Source organism: Anneissia japonica, unplaced genomic scaffold (assembly GCF_011630105.1).
Source record: "Anneissia japonica isolate Jap-2015-1 unplaced genomic scaffold, ASM1163010v1 scaffold287714_len2871179_cov188, whole genome shotgun sequence".
Lineage (NCBI taxonomy): Eukaryota > Metazoa > Echinodermata > Crinoidea > Comatulida > Comatulidae > Anneissia > Anneissia japonica.
Genome location: NW_022755542.1, coordinates 2,477,580 through 2,493,895, shown reverse-complemented (window position 1 = coordinate 2,493,895; position 16,316 = coordinate 2,477,580). Strand labels below are relative to the sequence as shown.

The following is a 16,316-nucleotide window of genomic DNA, read 5'->3' as shown; positions in this document are numbered from 1 at the left end:
TTCATGACGCCCAAAAATACCATTTGAGGTATCTGGGCTATCATTTTTTTCAAATTTCAAAGATACCATAGTGTCTTTTGGTGTGCATGAATCACCAAAATACAATGGAATTTTTAATGAAATGATCATTGCGAAGGTGTCTGATCAACCTGTTCGCTAACATCTACCAGTCTGTGCACAAGTCCTACATAAGCTTCTGTACACTAGAAAATCAAATAGTTACAGGAACACTTGAATTCAGACCTGAGGATCAAACACTGTTGGACAAAGCAGAATTAGGAATATGCTAAAAGGCTTTCAACTGACAGTTGCATATTCCCATGGTAGCATTTTTATTTTCTAATGTCTAGCTTTCAATTAAATTTTCATTTGCTCCAAAAGCCATCAGTCGACTATTTCTACCATACAAGAAACATTACATTTATATTCATCAATATATATTTGCAATGGCGAAAAAAATCATGAAAAAAATTAAATAATAGATCAATGTAGCAAAGTAGTACAAATGGAGGAATTCTTGGCAGAAGACGGATAGGCATTTAGAGAATATGGAAGAAGATTTGAAACGTTGAGTTCTACAAGGAGGCAGTAAGAAGGCTGATTGTTGTATTTCTAATCGATATATTTAAGAATGTGATCATAATTATGACTGAACAATTGGACAAAAAGTGCATGGAGTGAAATATTTAAATCTTGTGTTGTATCATGTATTACCATATTGAGAAAATAGGTGTGGATATGAAGAATATGAAGAGTAATCTAAGTTGAAAATCATAACTCGTCGTTGAAAGAGAATTTATTATGGATTGCTTTTGTCAGAGTGGTGTTTGAATATTTTTTTTCAGAAAGTTAAATTAAGTTGTCTGCTTTACATGCAATGCAGTATAATATTGAGTTTAACATACTTAAACACATGTTGGCAACACATGTTGTTATAGTAGTCATGTATATAGTAATATTATGGTTACATGAATTAGGGCCTATATTTATATTATAGCATTTTTCGGTCAGTAAAAAATATATATTTTTACACTATTTTTTAATGAAAAAATGCTGCTTTTTTTCTTGTAATACAGTAACGCATATTAATAAACCTTACAACACATTCCTTAGCATCTTGTTAAACTACTCGGGTAACTATATTTGTTATGGTTAATGAATTATGTTATATTTTATAGCGTTAACTGTTCAGTAAAAAGATGTATATTATTTTTAATTTTCAATAAAAACAATGTTGTTTTCTGGCAATACAGTACAAAATTATGTTTTTAATTACTTGAAATGAGCCTGGCAACACATTTCTTAACATATTGTTAGATTATTTATGTAACTATAGTAACATTATTTTGAAATAAATTTACGTTGATTTATAGTGTTATCCATTCAGTAAGAAATGATATATTTTTATTAAAAAAATGTTTTTTCTGGCAATACCGCATCCATGTGTGTAAATTACCCACAACTTTTATTCTTGATTATTGTTTGGACAACTTTTGACTATCAAAATATGGAAGATGGTGGATATGTATGCCCCACTTTGGAAGTTACAGATAGGTTTCTGAGGCATACTTTAAAAAAATATATATATTTTTGGAAAAAATCCCTTTTGTAAATAATGGTATCTTCCAAACAGAATTTTTTACACAATATTTTTTTGAGATAAATGGAAGTTAATACCTGGTTATTTACATGGATGATCACAAAAATATACATAGTGCATGTTTTTTTTTTTTTAATAAGGTCTGAAAGTCGGTGTTTTTTCACTTCTGCAAATGTCCAAAATTGACAAAAACGGTAAAATTTTGATAATAGGTCGTTGCCATGAAAACGAAGTTTAAAAAATTGAACAAATGTCATAGATATGCTTTTTACCCAAGTATCTATTCATGGTAAAAAAATGGAGAAATCCATTTTTTGACATCTGCCACCAATTCTTTGATTTTTATGGACAACCATTCTTAACTACTGTACTGAATAGACAGTTATAGAATGAGTGTCATCATGGAAATATTGATCAGTTTTAAGAAACGAGATCAATACAAAAGAAGACAGTATTCGTCTTTAGAATATTCAGTTATTTGATAGCAAGTACAGTAATTGAGGTGGAAACATGATATGATAGTAAAAGACACTGCAAAGGATTTTATACATTAAAAATAACCACTTATGTGTGCACCTCACGTATTCTCAGCACGTTTTACCTTCTCAGCTAGATACTTGCACGTAATATGGACTAACTACTGGTACATAAAATGACACTGCATCTGTTTAACGAAATAATATTTTCATTACATTTGATACAGAAATGTTAACTTTTAATAGACTAACAAACAAAAAAGCTGAGAATTACTGTATTTTCATTTGTTTCACTTTTATTTTTTTCTCATCAAACAAAGCAAGCAATTATCCAATACAGTCCAGAATTTATTTTTAATGCATCAGTTTCTAAAGTAAATGATGAAAGGTACATTGTATTAAAACATAAAATATGCAAAAACTAACTGATAATAAAGTTTAAAAATGCCTTCTACTGTACATGGTTTTCTTTCGGTAAAGTGCACATTGAATTCTACTTTCCTCGGTGGTGGATGATTGGGAAAACCTTTCTTTGCTTCAAATCAAGAGGTACTGTAGTTCCAATTATCGAGCACCTCAAGTGGTAGAATTCACTACTTCACCTAAAACCATGCTGTATTTGTATAATTATTATTACCATACCATATTGTTATTTTTATATGCTGTATTATTATTATTATTTTGTTGTTCCTGCTGTTGTGTATTTTATTAGTATTTTTTTTCCATTAAAATATTCCAAGTAGTGTATAATATCCAAACAGGTCCATTATTAAGTCTACTTGTCCATAATTTCTCATAATCAGTAAACTTCCTGTAAGAGTATTGGCCCTTTATGTAAATAACATATATTGCATATGTTTCTGCCATGTATAATATCGTTCAGCTTTAACATTACACATATGGCATAATATTTGTAATTTGATTGAATGACATTCTACAGTATGTGAGGTGTTTTGACAAAATGAGTTGTATTGAACAGCAGCTCAATTTTATATTATTAATAAAAATGTAATGAATTCATATTTTGACAAAAAGTTATTTCATTGTTTCTGATAGGTTAAATATTAAGTATATTTCATGATAGCGAAGCTTCTGAATTGATTTACATTAAAAATTAAAAGTGTTTTAGAGGCACGTTTTATTAAGCTGTTTTTCAGAATTAGTATTAAATAAATAAATACAATAAATTTGATTTTATTAAGAAAAATATACATTATCACTTTGTAAAGCGTGCGCAATCGGACTTTTTTACGGTATTAATTGGTCGATGATGACGTCATCAGGGCAAAAACCATTCAAAAATATGTAAAATGGACGTTCGTAAAATGGACGTTTTACTGTACAGAATTCACACAAGGCTGGAAATTCCATTGTTTTCATTGTGCTCAAAGGGTGTAAGTTTCAAGGAAACTTTCTACAGACGCGAACCGTACAGAGGGCAATTAACATGTGTACACAACTCAAAACGGGAACTTCTAATATTCAAGGAAAAAAAATTATTGTATAGTATTCAATAACAATGTTTGTCACTGCTGCTGGGAACAATTCCCCAAGTAGAAAAAGTGGGTAATAGAAAATTTATGTTGATATGCTGTCTTAAATTAACAGGGGTCCCAAGTTGTGGAAGTGAAATTCCTGGAGATTTTGTCGTGATGGTCATTCCAAGGATTGTCGCGCGCCGCGACGCGCTGCGGCGCATGTACTGCAGTTACATCATCACCGTCAACACACTTTATAAACAGAAACTTATTGAAAATACTACAATAAATAAACAGTACACATTTATTATGCTGCATCACTTATCACATCCCTGCTGCCAAACAATATCCTCTGACACTGGCTAACAGTAGTTGCCGAAGCTTGGTGCTTGGCTCCCTTAAAAAAATGCAACATAACATTGTTAATTAAGTAAAACAACTTTAGGTGACTGAATCAATCCAAAATGTTGTTAAAAAATCCTTAAAAGTGCGATTCAGAATTTTAAAAAGAAACACGTTCACGCTGGAGAACGTCCTAGGCTAGGACTAGGCCTAGGGCCTAGCATACTCCTAGGCCTATATTTTGCACAGGAGATGCATAAAAAACTTTCAAAAATTGACCAAACTTGTGTGGAAAATCGGTCGAAAATAGGTGCGCAGACTGTGTAATACATTTTGCTGGTATATCGAAACACACAAATTGGCCGATAACGGAATTAAATCCGGGAGAAAATGTTGGGTTTCCGGGAGCCCGGGAGATCGATCAAAAATCCGGGAGACTCCCGGGTGTTCCGGGAGACTTGGGAGCCCTGAATTAACCTCAGAGGCCCAGATCAATACAGGATTGTTCTTCCCTGAGACTGTGCTAAAAAATACAAAACAGGCTTACGAAATGACAGAAGTTAAATATAAATTGCAAAAATAAATAGATCAATGGATCCTAAATGCTTTATGTGAACAGAGTATTGCCTATTCATTGAATTAAATTCCAATTGAACACATACTCAGCTCTCTTGGGATTATTCCATAATACAGCTAATAGAAAGCTTTTAATTACACAACAATGGTAGGTAGGACCTAGAATGTAATGACATCACTATTAAAGTTTTGTGCACATGCAAGAACATTGGGTTCTTGTGTTGCCTGGATTCTAGGACGCAATTTGGCCTGAATCTACGTTATTTTTTGGTCAGATTTTTGCTTAATCCACAGAAGCCCAATATACAGTAGTACACTGTACATTACCGTGTTGTAAATAATTGTGTGATAACTTAATACATTTAAAGTTATGTACAGTTTATCAGATGTTGAAAATTTAATCCTAATAAACATTTGATTGTGATTTCCCCAGAGATAAGGCGTGAGAATTAATTACCCAGCCCTTAATAGCTATTTAACACTTAATAATATCATCTGTACCATTTAAATAATAATAATATGCATACAATGGTTCAGTAGGTATCAGATAAAGCGTAGCTGGCTAGGCCGTAACTGATAGAACGCTTAATGCATCTTTAAATACGATCAAGTGTCTCACTGTTTCTGTAGGCTGTGTATCTTTTCAATCAGTTGTGATATTAAATTTAATTTGTCAAATGTGCTGTATGACTCACATACTCTTTACTTATATTTTGATAATATTATTATTCCTTAAATCGCGTTTTTAACATACTAATACTATATTGTAATTGTATACTGTACTGCAGTTGTACAAATATTGAAGTTAATTATAATGTGTTGGAGATCAGTTTTAATGATTAAAAAGAATCATTATGATTAGCATTATTGGTAGGATTTGGTGAATCTTGATGGTAGTTTTGTTTAAATATTAAACTAATTATTTTTATTGCATGATGATAATAACTAACTGCATGCTGATTGCTTTGGTTATATATGATGATAGAATAGCAACCTGGATCAAAAGGAAGAACATTTAGGCCCCATGAAAAAAATTATTAGTTTATCACCCACCTCCCTCATCACTTTCGGGGAAATTCTGATTTTTTTTTTTTTTCAATCAACATATATTTTTATTTTAAACGGTCATTTTTCCATCTGTTTTCGCTTGAAAAGCTCAGGATTTCTTGCAAATATGTTTACTGGTACAACAAATCATATTTTTTGAATATAAATTTGATTCCATTCTTATAACTTTTTATATATGTGTCCTTAAGTCCTTAAAATGAATTGATATCTAGCATAAGATTTCTATTCTATGATTGTAACTGATGAATATGATTTTAATGAATGTGTGATTTTGATGATGATATGCTAGTGATGAAAGAAAGTAGTCGGAATTTTATTTATTCTTTCTTTAATCTGAAATACACATTCAGTACAATGTATTGGTTCCCGTAGTACTGTAGATAAAAGGCACAATATATAATATTAATAAAAGTAAATAACTAATTATTAAAAACAAGACATTTTCATTTTCAAATTTAAGTATACATTGTACATAAATTTCAAAGTTGAAACTTAATGTTATTGTTCATTTAGATACAAAATAAAAGTAAAACATACAGTCAATAACAGTAGCTTAATAAATGTGAAACAGAAATTTACCTTAAAAATCTTCAATTAGGATTACAAAAGTAATTAAATGATAAAATAAATAATAGTAAATTACAGTATAGTGATAATTGTTTGATAGTGAAGTATAAATTATATTGATATTGATAAAATAGAATATATTAAGATAATGAGGATAATACCTGATATTTGGCAAAGATTATTATAATTGTATTTTGATAACATGAAGTATAGTTAATATGGAATCGGTGATGTTGATGCTACAGTATACTTGTTGTCATGCCAATACTGTAGTATTGATACTCTGAGTGATACAGAGCATAATTAGTTTCTATGACTACTGTCCCGTAAGTGGATTAATGTAAAAATTCATGGCATGAAAATACAAAAAGTGAATTCTGTATTCACAGCAGGAAAATCTATTATAACATCATTTGAACAATTTCATGATTGGTTTTCTTGGATATTATTTATTACATACTGTAGAACAAATAAACACTGATCTAAAAGTAGACTTGCCATAATTCTCTTATTTCTTATTATTTTTCTCATTCTGGACAGCGCCACCAACTCGCGTCGACTAGTTAGGCATAACTAAAAATAGTTCTCCCTAAGTTATAAAATGGGCCTAAAATATTTAGAATAGACCCTAGTAAGATTAATTTTGGCAAAAACAATTAAGCTTAGACTAGATGGCATACCATTACAAATACAACAACACTTTATCTTTCCAGGAGGATAACTCAGGCCTCTGGAGTCAGAAGTAGTAGGCATAGACTAGTGGAGGCTTGGCCTTTTTTTAAGTTCTTACATACAGAGGCCTACCTTTTTATCAATATTCTACCCTAAAGGCCTGGATCTGTGTAACAACTAGCGGTAAGCAAGGTTCTGTAAGTATAGCCTACTACGGTTATCAGTCCATAGTCATTCTCAGCAAGCCAGGACTATATACTAACTGTTTTAATTCAAGTAGGTAGGCAGAAGGGAGCTCTTAGCTTGTCTTAGTCGAGACATCCGCATCTTCAATTTTGAAAATTTACCAAGATTAATTAATATGCATGTAGTAAGCCAATCACGTGATTTAAAAAAACAGTCATGCATACAATATCCCACATCGAATTTAATGTGGGAAATCGTAGTACGCCCAGGCCCTAATCCGAAAAAAAAGAAATCGAGTATAGGACGCCAATTAAATTAGGTATGGCGTGTAAGTGCAATAAAGAGCGAGTAACCCAAATTTAGGGCCTGGAACCCAGGCTAATCTAAAAGGTATAGTAAAATGATACACTCAAATAGTCTCATGCATTGATTACGTGGACAAAATGGTGTCTCATATGTTTGATTTGAAATCAGTTAAAGGAAAGGTAGACAGTTTACTGATATTGTTAAAATGATGAAATTTAGTGCCTGTCTTTGCTAGTAGTCCACATTGACAATGTTTGTAAAAAATGCAATTAGAAAGATTTCCTTGCATAGATCAAGTCTACAAACTAATGATCTCAGCTACTGTATCTCTGCTCTGTCATTAAGCCTGTTACAGAATATGCTGTGCTTTCGTACACTGGTCTGACACAAAAACAACAAAATCAAATAGAAAACAACATGCAAATACGTGCAGTTAAGAGCATCTTCCCAAATATCTTGTATGATTCTGCCTTGGTCATCCTCAAATCACACTGTCTGCATGACCTTTATTACAGTTATGTAAACAGCTCAAGCTCAAGAATAGAGATCTCCAATTAAATTACCTTCTACCCCTTCCTCCTCACCACAACTACAACCTCCAACATCGCATTTCTTTGTTCGCTTCTTTAATTGAATATTATTAATTAATTTTGTGTATTTTTGATATGACTTTAATCTTTGCGTACTTTTGTAAATTCATTCTGTGCATTTTGATATGAATGATTGTAATAAAGAGAAATTTGATTTGATACTCTGTTTGTATTTTCGCTATTAAGGGAGTGCCATAATATTTACTCTATTATTAGAGATAATTCATTTACTGAAATTTAGGCACAATGCATACTGTAAACAGCTCTTCATCATAGAATTTATTTCCTTTTGTGGTATGTGAAAACTACAACAGTGATTGAGCAATAAAAGAAAACCCCTCTAAAAAAGTAATTCCTTTATGCATTTAGTCTACTCCATAGTAATGTACCATCATCTTGCATTGACTTGGTTTTATGATAGCTAGCATAAAGGTATTTTAAGTCTCCTCCCTCTATTGTTAAGAATTTAATGGTTGACTATCCTCATGTGCATCGTACAGTACCTGATGAACGTAAACATGTATCATCGAAATGACGTATTAAAGTGCTACTCTACGCCTGTGCTTTTTACCATACCTCTTTGTTTGCTTTGGAACATTCTCACTTGTTATGTGCAGTACTGTACTCGAAGAAGAAAACATGCATCAATAAAAGTTTAATACCGTCTGCCTTTAATATGCAAATTTGTTTCAACGAATGTTTTGGCTCACTTAAGCTTTCTAAATTTTATTACCTCTTGAAGACCATGGTACATGAATTTGTTATATTGTTATGTGATAATACAGTACTGTCTGTATTGATTTTCAAATTTGTACCTTTCAGATGGCTTATTCACAATTTTTGTAGTACCTGATGAAGAATAAAATAATGTATTATGTTAATTGTGTTTAATTTACTATTTTGTACTGTTTTAGAGATTTACTGTCTTTTTCCCTTGCTTTCAATCATGATGTTCTTTGTATTGACTCAATTGATTACAGAAAAGTGGTACAATTTTATGCATGCTACCTTTCATGTTATTCAGCCCCAACCATCCTCATTCACTATGATCTTGATATTTTAAGGGCGTATTTTGGGTTTCCTTCATATTCTTTACTCATTCAATATTGTGTCCATCGTCCTAGCAAAAAAATGCAGATTGATATTTCTGTGCTCTAAATTGCAGACCTTGGCTTGTGCTAGTGAGAGCTATATTTGAATGGCATATAATTTACTGTCATGTGGTGGGATTTGATACTGATAGTGGTTTAGTGTATTACAAAAATGTGCACTAAAAATTAAAACAAGGTGTAGTGAAGAAAAAAAAAATTGCCAATATTAATTTTCCTTTATGTTGTAACAACCCTTATGATTACCATGGAAACTATTATACTATATTATTGTATTACATCATAAAGTGGTAACATTAATTTGATGGTTAAGATGCCTTCTACTACAGTATAAAGAAACATGTTTACAGAAGTGGGGACAACCCTGTCATTTGTGAATGTGGAACTGAGCCTCAGACCATGCAACACATTCTTCAGTGCTGTACAGTATGCTAGATGAATCCTGCACCAGACCTCGCAAAATACAACAAAAGTCAAAGGAGTATGTCTAGCTATGGCTGGGCAAAATTTGAAATACATGGACTCGACAAGCAAGCAAGCCACTAAATATAATTTGAATTATTGTATTCAATAAAATTATATCGTTTAAAGAATGAATAATAATAACTTGATATAGTTCATGCAAAATAGCTTCAGCTTTACAGTTAACAGAAAGATAAACTTAAAATTTAATGAAAAAGTCCCAAAAATTAATCAAGATACAGAAAGTTAATGTTGTCCTTGGGTCTTTTTAAGCCAGGGAAACGTTGGAATTAAAACTTAAGCCTTTGCCAGAAAAACCAGCATGTAAACAAGATAATCTTTTTCTAAGCCCGGTTTAGCCTTAGCCATGTTTAATGTGTAAATAGCAACCTGATATAAACGATTGCGTATGGCAGGTACTCAATCTTAAAGTACAGTGTGCTGGTAGTACAGTATTTCTGTATTAATGTCTTGCACAAATAAACAATATTACTTGTTTGCGTCACATCTCAACAAAATTTTAGGTGAGAGGGGCAGTTTTTTTTTTTCAATCAATCTACAGTGTCAGTAATCCACAATGAGATGCAACAAGAGCAGTGCCATGCATAGGCACAACTAGGATTGCATAAGCTACAAACTATCATAATACCCACTGAACATGATCCTCTATTTGTACTTTCCAACATCATGAACAAAATGAATAAAAAAGCAAAGAAATTGTTCCTAAAATTAAGTTAATATCAGTTTCATTCTGAAAACAAAAAATTGTTAAAATTAATCATTTTAATATGCCTACAATAAATATTACACCTGGTTGGTGAGATCATTGTTTTAATTCATATACACATATTGATTTTAATTAGCATTTCTTGAACAATATTCCCTTTTTTTAAATTAAAAAGTCTTGCCTAAATGTTTTATTTTGGGTCAAAAATTCAGGTAGGGCTGATGACACTAAACAATATTTTTATTTTGCATCATCATCAACTGAACCTTCCTTCAAAATTCACTAAATTCTTTTAAAAAATTGTATATAGGCCTATGTGGCAAAGACAAGCCAGACCTGTTACTCATCACAAATCCTAAGATACAGTAATAGCTAAAACGTGCTCGAATGTCAAAATTTTTTAACCTTTATATATTATGGTACTGTATGCTATTATTTTCCCCATTTTTCATGTTAAAAAAACAATTTTGAACGATTTGGTGATGGTTTCTGCCTGAGAAATGCTCAAAATCATAAACTTTGAAGGCTGATTTCTCAATTATTGTTCTTTAAAAAGCTGTATGTTTAAACTTTTGTAACTTCATAAAGAAATGTCGGGTTTAAATGATCTCTTTTTACTGTTTAACCCTGTATTTATGACTAAAAATCAATTTTTGTGGCTGGTTTGGCTAGTCTTTGCCACATATGTTAATGTCATAACAAATGTTGGTAAGTTTAAGCAATCTTTTTTATTAATTTTTATTATTGTAGTAATAATTATTGCAAAAAATAATACTACTGAAATTTGTTGTAATGAAATGGCCAAGTTCATCCTGTAAAATGATAGTTATCCAGCAGGCAAAGCATTTGAGCATGCGATGTATTTATCTGTTTTGGTTGGCACCATATCCTGAAGGAAGTGATTAGGTATACAGTAATTCAAAAATCAATCCACTTAACTATTGTATGTTACTAATCAATGAAGCTTCATTATGTTGGTGCTGTAGGTAATTCACGTTGAATGTTTTACACCATATTAAAATTAATTTTTTTCAAGATTGTTTTGAATTAGAAAGCTGTTTTTGATTTCTGGAGAAATTAAAATTATTAATTTTATATATTTCAAAGTTCTGTTTTAAATAAGAAAACTGTTTTTGACATATTATTTAGTCTAGATTGATCAGGAACTCTGATAAGTAATTTTAAGAAATTATAAAAACATTTATATAACTTGTAACATTTATCATGGAAAATCATTCCAGCTGCATAATTATTTTTTTATTTTATTAATTGGTTTAGGCAGAAAACCAAAGATATGCCAGGCAGTGAACTTAATCACTATTCAAAGTGGCATACCCCTTCACAAGAGAAACATAAACACAAGAAGGTCTACATAAACTAAGTCATAATAATACCCTATTCAGACTACACTCCGTTTGGATTGGTTGCAATGTAATCAGTGGTAATCAAATCTGATTACTCCCGATCACGATCAACAATCACATTCAAACCGAATCACTTTATAAGTACTACAGTGTTATGTCAGGATACCACGTGATACTACTCTGTTGCTATCTTTGCAAAAAGCATTCAACCAGACGCCATTTTCTCCACTGACAAACCATTGATCCCAATTTCTAATGTAATTATTTAATAAGATGTTGTATTTTACTTTTTCTTTGTAAATTTTAATTGATTAAATGTGTGTTCGATAACTAATATAATGCTAGATTTTGTGTTTTTAGTACATTTTGATGGTAAAATATTAGATTTTAAAATGAACAGTAACCAACGTCTGTTGACATCAGAGAGCACCACCTGGCGTCGTGATGACACGACTGTTGTGCTCTATTGGAACAGGAGTTCAAACGGTACTATAAGAAGGCCTCCTGTGTCTGTGTGTTGACTGACCTCAGCCAGTCAATGCCTGTGCAATTTGATGTGATTCGTTGCGATCGGATTCCATGGTAATCAGGAGTAATAAAAAGTGTAGCACTCAATTGCAACGGGTAACTTGCATTATCGATTACTATTGATAAGCTTTCACACAGGATTGTGAATTGCGATTGGGTGTGGTTGGGTGTCGTAATTTCTACAACCGATCGCCATGCGATGCTAGTCTGAATAGGGTACGTCTTATTATCAGGTTTAGGGAATGGATTTGCTTTGCTCATTTGAAAAAATCCTGTTAACCATGACAGGAATTGTCATGTCACCAAGCTTTCAACACTGAATCATATTCATATTTTTTATAGTTAATTTTGTATTCAATTCCAAATAACAAAAAAACAAAATGATTTTGTTAGATTTATTTCCTTGACGAAAAGAATAATCACCCCCTTTTTTTTTTCTCCACAAAAATAGCCATAATATCAGCCCTCAATAGTTTAAAAATTATGCATCAGCAACAAATCACTATGGTGGGTGCTATAAAATTGATGCAGGTTTATGTACAATATGTTGGTATGTTTTAAGTACAGTGTTGCCAGTAATTTCAATGTAGGCCTGGAAAAAATCAATTTAGGCCCTGGGAATAGGCCTACTGTACTGTTGACCTGCTCGAGCCAATGTCTAGCCATAACATTTGAGTGCAGTAATATTATTATTAAAAGTTACATAATTATTTATTAAAATGATTGATTAACATTGGACATTTTTTAAACTGTTAATGAAGAAGAATAACTCCTGAAGTGTATATCGATCGTGATGAGTCAGCAACAGCATTAACATTTGATAGACCAGGCAATTTTTGATTTTGTTATTTGATATGAAAGTGGATGACATGATTATGGTTTGCTCAGTTAGTGCACGGGACTGTGGAAATTCTTTCAGATCTTTGTTCCCTGGTTATGCTATTCTTGTGTTTCAGATGGAGGACCGAAATAGGTCATTACAAGTTGAAATAGCGCACTGTCTACAGTATTACCAGAAACGTTGAAGCTGCTGGTCTTGCATTCATATGGCCTATGTACATTACAATTTAAAAAATGCAATACAAACAATATTATACCGTTCTCACACGAATAATCGCCCCGTTTAAAAACGTGAAAATTTCCTTAGACACCTCGTTTTCTAACAACTATTCGTAATGTCCTTATATAGGCTAATATTTTTTCATTCAAAAAGTACCTCTTGAATTTAATAATTTCCCATAAGAACCCTCGATTTTCATCTATTTCCATAAGTGCCCCCTCAATTTCCACTCTGTTTTCATAAGCACCCCGTTTGAATAATGCCCCTCAGAAAGTGCCAAAAATATTTTAAGTGCCCGGGCGCCTATTCGCACGAGTACGGTAACTGTACATATGTGAAGCTGAGTGTCGTAGATCTCTTTATAATGCAGTAGTGGTTTATATTTAGTTCATCTACTGTATTATAATAGTTATTGACATTATGCTAAAATATGAAAAATTGGCTGTAACAAATTGTTACAGCTATTTAATTAGTTTTGAAACAAGCGCAATTTTAACTACACATGGATTGATAATAGATATGAATACAGATCATCAAATCCATGTCGATTTTGTGTTTCCAATTTCTTTCTTTCTCATTTTGGAGAGTGGTTGGTGTGAAGCAGTTCGCATCCATATGGTACAGTGTTAACATTTCTACTGGCCATTCGCTTGTGTCCTTAAGAAGGGTAGTTAATGCGTAGTTGGCAGATTTTGAATATTACTGGTCTTATGTTGAATGTACATGCATTAATAGGAATGGAGTAGGCTGATCATTATGTATGCTTTTTACTATTACCAATGGCCTGTAAAATATTACAGTAATGTCACGAGCAGCAGGGAGTGGAGGCTAAAGACCATCACCAATCGAACAGGCAAATATACCAGCAGCCACAACTTTAGAGCAAAAAAAAAAACATTGGGGAAATTAATTATGTTCTAAATCATCACAGAACCGCATACAATGCTCAAAAGTTATGCAGTCTCTCTCCGTGGCCAGAGATTTAGCCCCTAGATTCAGAGTTGTGTGTAGACCTTACTAGTCTTTTAGCTCTTAAAGATGCCTAGCCTTAATTAAAATTAATTAAATAATACCATTTCTTTGAAAACCAAAAAAAAGTAATGTTTTATTTACTATAAAAAAAATTAAATAAATAAATAAAAGCTGCTTGTGCTCATGATGTCTGCTGCCTGTGCCTAGAGTGGGAAATTTGTCATTTAATTGAAGGAGGGAATGTAACAAAAGAAGAAGTCTGCAAGCACATTCATTGCTTAAGTGGTTTCTTCTGAAATAACACCATCTTTCATTTTTCTATACTGAACAAATAATTACTTGACATATTCCCATCTGTGGTCTTTTTTGAGTTAAATGAACGTCAGCCTTAAGCAACATATTGTCCTAGCAAAGTGGCGTAGAGCATATCAATGTAATGTCTTAAGTACTGTAATGAACCTTAAATGAGTTAATGGCTGTGTAGTATAGACTTGTCATTCCTTTACTAGAAGATATATTGCTTGTTGCCAAAATTCAAATTTTGTTTGTTGTGATAATCTATGTTCCATTAAACATCTATCAAGAAAAATGCAAATGGTTGAGGTTCATAGATTCCAAACACGTTCTGACGTTTCGCATATTGAAAATTTTACTTTTGGAATTGTAATTTTGGTAAATAATTAGATAGGGCCATACCGTACCTATCCCCTTTCTCCTTTTATCTTTCCTTTCATTATCTCCACCCAAATGTTAATCTATTCTTCACCCTCATTTTTCCTTATTTCTCACCCCCACATTTCCCTATGTCTCATCCTCACTTTTTCCTGTGTCTCCGTCACATTCCTCATTCCCGTTAGTTTCTTGTCACCAACTTGATGCTTTAGTATCCCAGCATTTCTTACATTAATCTTTTGCAACGTTTCACAGCTATCCTCAAAACCATTCCTTTCAACAATACCAAAATTTACATTTTTCCTATCTTCTATTTGATGACATATTTTTTATATTTCTTTTTTGCTTTTTTGCTTTTTTCCAACTGTCTTTCAAACTGTCTGGCGTGTCATCCAAAACCACCCAGTTTTGCACCCCTTCTGCCATGGAGATGACCAATATTTTACCATGACAAAGTTACTGTAGAATGTGAGCATGACATGCAAATATGAAAACTGATTTTATGCAATGTTACAGTATGCTACTACTGTGTCTGCTACCATTTTGCCTGAATATTTTTAATAGTCCTACTGTAATTCATAATATATATAAATTGTTGTATTGTTGTCAGTTACTGAACAGCTGTCAATTTTACAGTGTGCTAACAGGTTTTTAGGAGCTGAGTTTTTGTACTATAACACTTTAATTTTGGCAGCACTAAAATTATGCGAAATTCACATCCAGTGTTCTTTGCGATCACAATATGTACCATTTGCTTTTTACTTCATAGAAGACCTGCCAACTCACCCGATCCTGTCGGGTGTCACCCGATATTTAAACAAATCTCTAGTTGTCCCGATCAAATGTAATTTTTACCAGATTTCACTGATTTTACAGGCTCCCCCCCCCCCCAGCAAAAAAATATTCCAATTTATGCACAAGTTTGATTGATTTTATCAATGTATTTGTCACCTACTCGCTTCATGATGCAATAAACAAGCAGCCATTTTCGATTTGAATGTCTCCATCAATGGCCAATGATTCTCTTTACGTGTCTCTTTTAATATTTTTCACATCTCAAAGCACTTGAAGAGTGGACTAGTTCATACAGTAACTTTCTTCTCCCCTTAAAGGGTGCTTTCCAATCAAAAGCGTCAGTACATGCGCATGTGCATTCACATTTCTATCGGATTTTTTGCGTAGCGAAAAAATGTGCAACCAATCAGAGCTCAGGAAGCGACCGAGGCTTTGATTCGCGTAAATAAATTCGCCTAGTGGAAATCCAGCTTAAGGACTGTGCAGCTACTTTCATCTGTCCACAACAAGGGCTGTATGGACCAGTACACCAGGGTAACTCCCTTCTTGTCTCAAAAGATGTACTGGGTTATTTATATTATAGTGCACTTGAGCCAATTATGTACTCTGGGCCTATGGTTAGTCATTATCCGAGAAATAGAAATTCTAGAACTGTGCCATTCAAACCAGTGCAAATATTATGGATCTGGTTGCGATTGGCCATTTAACTCGTACTGTTATTTCATAATAACTAATAATACTGTATTTCGTAATCTTGTGATTTTAG

At 32.5% G+C, this 16,316-nt stretch overlaps 1 protein-coding gene across 1 annotated transcript in view; it reads left to right on the top strand.

Moving 5' to 3' along the window:
• Nucleotides 1-13,059, top strand: part of LOC117123673 (alpha-1,6-mannosyl-glycoprotein 2-beta-N-acetylglucosaminyltransferase-like) — a 32,331-nt gene extending 19,272 nt beyond the window's left edge. Inside the window, exon 4 of the mRNA XM_033269674.1 lies at nt 13,008-13,059. Coding sequence (XP_033125565.1) covers nt 13,008-13,044 — 37 coding nt within the window. The 3' untranslated portion in view covers nt 13,045-13,059. The remainder of the gene's footprint in view (nt 1-13,007) is intronic.
• Nucleotides 13,060-16,316: the final 3,257 nt, after the last annotated feature.